Source organism: Alligator sinensis, unplaced genomic scaffold (genome assembly GCF_000455745.1).
Source record: "Alligator sinensis unplaced genomic scaffold, ASM45574v1 scaffold1565_1, whole genome shotgun sequence".
Classification (NCBI taxonomy): domain Eukaryota; kingdom Metazoa; phylum Chordata; order Crocodylia; family Alligatoridae; genus Alligator; species Alligator sinensis.
The window spans coordinates 252,827-256,122 of NW_005843038.1; the positions used below are offsets into that span (position 1 = coordinate 252,827).

General features: G+C 70.1%; 2 protein-coding genes across 5 annotated transcripts in view; both read left to right on the plus strand.

Moving 5' to 3' along the window:
* Nucleotides 1-2,530, plus strand: part of C1QTNF1 (C1q and TNF related 1) — a 4,380-nt gene extending 1,850 nt beyond the window's left edge. For 2 of the 4 annotated variants that reach the window (XM_006036919.3, XM_006036920.3), the window contains exons 2-5: nucleotides 334-424; nucleotides 799-949; nucleotides 1,117-1,238; nucleotides 1,430-2,530. In XM_006036919.3, coding sequence (XP_006036981.1) covers nucleotides 810-949; nucleotides 1,117-1,238; nucleotides 1,430-1,980 — 813 coding nt within the window. In that variant the 5' untranslated portion in view covers nucleotides 334-424; nucleotides 799-809 and the 3' untranslated portion in view covers nucleotides 1,981-2,530. The remainder of the gene's footprint in view (nucleotides 1-333; nucleotides 425-798; nucleotides 950-1,116; nucleotides 1,239-1,429) is intronic. The other 2 variants (XM_025193377.1, XM_006036921.3) reach the window with 1 other exon arrangement.
* A 341-nt stretch (nucleotides 2,531-2,871) lies between these two features.
* The window catches only part of ENGASE (endo-beta-N-acetylglucosaminidase), a 5,799-nt gene continuing 5,374 nt past the window's right edge, over nucleotides 2,872-3,296 (plus strand). Inside the window, exon 1 of the mRNA XM_014526399.2 lies at nucleotides 2,872-2,893. Coding sequence (XP_014381885.1) covers nucleotides 2,872-2,893 — 22 coding nt within the window. The remainder of the gene's footprint in view (nucleotides 2,894-3,296) is intronic.

Below are 3,296 nucleotides of genomic sequence, written 5' to 3' on the forward strand. Positions count from 1 at the left end.
CGGGTCCCCCCCAGCCAGCCCCGACAGGGAGACAGGGCAGGTGCCTGCTGGGCGCTGGCAGCCGGAGGGGTCCCTGCTCGGCCACACCATGGGTACAGGCCTGCTCCTCTGCCCAGGTCGCCATGCACAGGCTCCCCGGTAGCGCACTGGCAGCTGCCCGGCAGGCTTTGGACCAGCTCTGCGTGGCTGCTGGCACTGACGCTGGTGCCTCCAGCCCTGGGCCAGGCGGGGCTGTGTCCAGGTGGGCAAAGGGGCAGGGACCAGAGCCTGCTGGGAGGTCTGCGCCTGGCCCCTGCCACGTGCCCCACGAGCTGGCTGCTCTTCCACCTGCAGGCCGAGCCTGGAGCTGATGGCAGTCAGCTGGGGGAGGGAGTGAGCGAGCGAGGCTGCGGGACCTGCTCCAGGTCAGCGTCAGCGCCTCCAGGTAATGGCCGGGGCCTCTCCCAGGGACCAGCAGGGATGCCCCCTCCTGCCCAGGACAGCGCAATACTTCCACCCCCGGGGCACCCCTGTACTGTATCTCTCCCCTGTCCTTGCACCCCTTCCAGCATGGGCCGGCTCCTGCCCCACGCCCCGGCTGGAGCAGCTGTGCTTGGGCCCGACAGCCCTGGCCCTGCGCCCGGAAACATTCAGAGCAGCCGCACCCAGCCCCATGCACCAGGCCCTGCACGGGGGGGGGGTGCATGCACCGTCCCCCTGGCCCGGCGAGGGGGCCCTGGGGCAGGCAATGCGAGCCCAGTGCCGTGCAGCTCCGCCGAGGAACCAGCTCAGCCCTTGCCATCGCCTCGTGCCTTGCAGGGCCCTGCAGGATGGGGCCGTGGGCTCTTGGCCTCCTGCTGCTGTGCTGCCTGCCGCGGCCCGCCCCTGCGCTCGGCCAACCGCCCCCCAGCCGGCGCCCCCAGAGGGATCCTGCCAAGGGCCGGACCGTGCCCCAGCCACGCTCAGCCAGGTAAGGGGGTGCCCGGTGGGCCCCTGCCCCAGAGAGCAGCTGCTGGGCTGTGCGAGCTGAAGGGAACCCGCGACGCCAGCTGGCCCCGGGGCTGGGGGAGGCTCGGGGAGGGGCCCCCTGCGCTGCGGGTCCCCGCACCGCGTCAGTGCTGCTCTTCTCCCTGGCAGGACCGAGTGGGACCGGGAGCGGTACAGCCGGCAGCCCCAGTGCGTGCGCTGCTGCGACGCCCCCGAGCAGCCTCCCCTGCTCTACCAGCCCGTGGCCCAGATCAACATGACCATCCTGAAGGGTAAGAAGCCCCTGGGGGCTTGTGGGCCAGGCGGCTGCTCTGGATGGGGAGGACCCCGGGCCTGGCAGGTGCCACCACCCCTGGCTGCGTGCTACCCCTTTGCAGTGCCAGAGGTGGGCGCCTCTGCTGCAGGGGATGGGTTTGCTGTAGCTCCCCCCCACCCCTCAGCCACAACGCTTCTCTTCCCCCAGGGGAGAAAGGGGACCGGGGCGAGCGCGGCCTCCAGGGGAAGTTTGGCAAGCCGGGCATGACAGGCAACCGGGGCCACGTGGGGGCCAAGGGCCAGAAGGGCAGCGTGGGGGCGACCGGGGAACGGTGCAAGAGCCACTACGCTGCCTTCTCAGTGGGCCGCAGGAAGCCGCTGCACAGCAACGCCTACTACCAGACGCTGATCTTCGACACCGAGTTTGTCAACCTCTACGGCCACTTCAACATGTTCACGGGCAAGTTCTACTGCTACGTGCCCGGGATCTACTACTTCAGCCTGCACGTGCACACCTGGAACCAGAAGGAGACCTACCTGCACCTGATGCACAACGCGGAGGCGGCCGTGGTCCTGTACGCCCAGGCCAGCGACCGCAGCATCATGCAGAGCCAGAGCATCATGCTGGAGCTGCGGGAGCAGGACGAGGTCTGGGTGCGGCTCTTCAAGGGCGAGCGGGACAACGCCATCTTCAGCGACGAGTTCGACACCTACGTCACCTTCAGCGGGCACCTGGTCAAGTACAGCGGGGACCCCTGAGTGCCTGCCCACCCCTGCCTCCTTCCCGTGTCCCCGCTCCTTGCCCGCGCCCCCGACTGGGGCAGATCCCACGCCGCCGGCATTAAGGCGAGCTCTGCCCCCTCGACGACGCCACGGCCCTGCCAGGGGCTGTACAGACACCTGCGTCCCCGCGCCCCGCTTTCCCCAGGGAACCTGTGATTAGTGAGACCAGGGCTGCTGCGGCTGCTGGGTTTGGGACAGGTGTGCAGGGGAATAGCAGCGGAGAGGTCCGTGCCCAGGTGTGGTGCTTGTGCCTATTTCCCTGCCAGGACTGTGCCAGGAAGATCTAGCAGGTCCCTGGGTGCAGGGCACCATCCAGGGAGGCCTGGCCCCAGGCCCCGGTTCTGTGCTAGTCCCCAAGGGGCTCCGGGGTGGCGGCCCCAGCTGCAGGAGCCCCGACCCATCAGCCCTTCTGCGGCCGCGGGCCAGGCTTCGATTTTAGTTGGCGCGACAGCAGAGCAGGGGCAGGGCAGCGTACGGCCCCCCACGCTCCGCAGGGCTCTGCCCTCACATTAAACCCCCGGTTCAGCTGCGAGTGGCTGCAGGCTCCTTCCTTCCATCGCGCTCGTGGCCCTGACAGATGCGGGGCAACGCCTGCCCACACCGGGGCTTTCCTGCCAGGCCCCAGCGCCGTGCATGCCCATGGGCTGGGGCTTCCAGGCAGGGCTTCTCCTCCCCGGACAGGACACCAGCCCAGTCCTGCCGCAGCCTGGGAGACACCGGGGGACCCACGCAGCACTGAGCCCCCCAGCCCCTCCGAGAGCCCGTCTGGGGCGGACGCAGCGGGGCAGGGCACGTGCTGCCCGTGCCCGGTGATTCCAGCAGCTGCACGAGGCCGAAACCTCGGAGTCCAAGGAGTTTCTCAGCCCCATGAGTGCCCTGCCCTGCCCAGGTCGGTGCGAGGACGCCGTGCCCTGGTCACCTCGGGTGCCCTGGCCGGCGCTGCGGACCTCGGGCGGGCTGCCGGCAGGCAGGGAGGCCGGGTCAGCCAGGCAGTGAGGAGAGCCCTTCCAAGAACCGCGCCGGGAGAGGTGCGCTGGAGCGGTGCTGTGATGAGCTCACCCCGCAGAGCCGCCCGGGCCAAGCAAAACAATCCAGCTGGAGCAGCCTCTCCGGCCCTGATCCGGGCTGGTGCAGCTGTGGTCAGGGGCTCCCTGAAGCACCGCGGCCCTGCCCCGGCTCCAGGCCCAGCTGCACGAGACACCTGCAGAAGAGGGGTGCGCGGGGCTAGCGCTGACGGGGTAGCGGGCCAAGCACCCCACCTCCGGGGCGGGTAGGGAAGCCGTGTCTGCTCC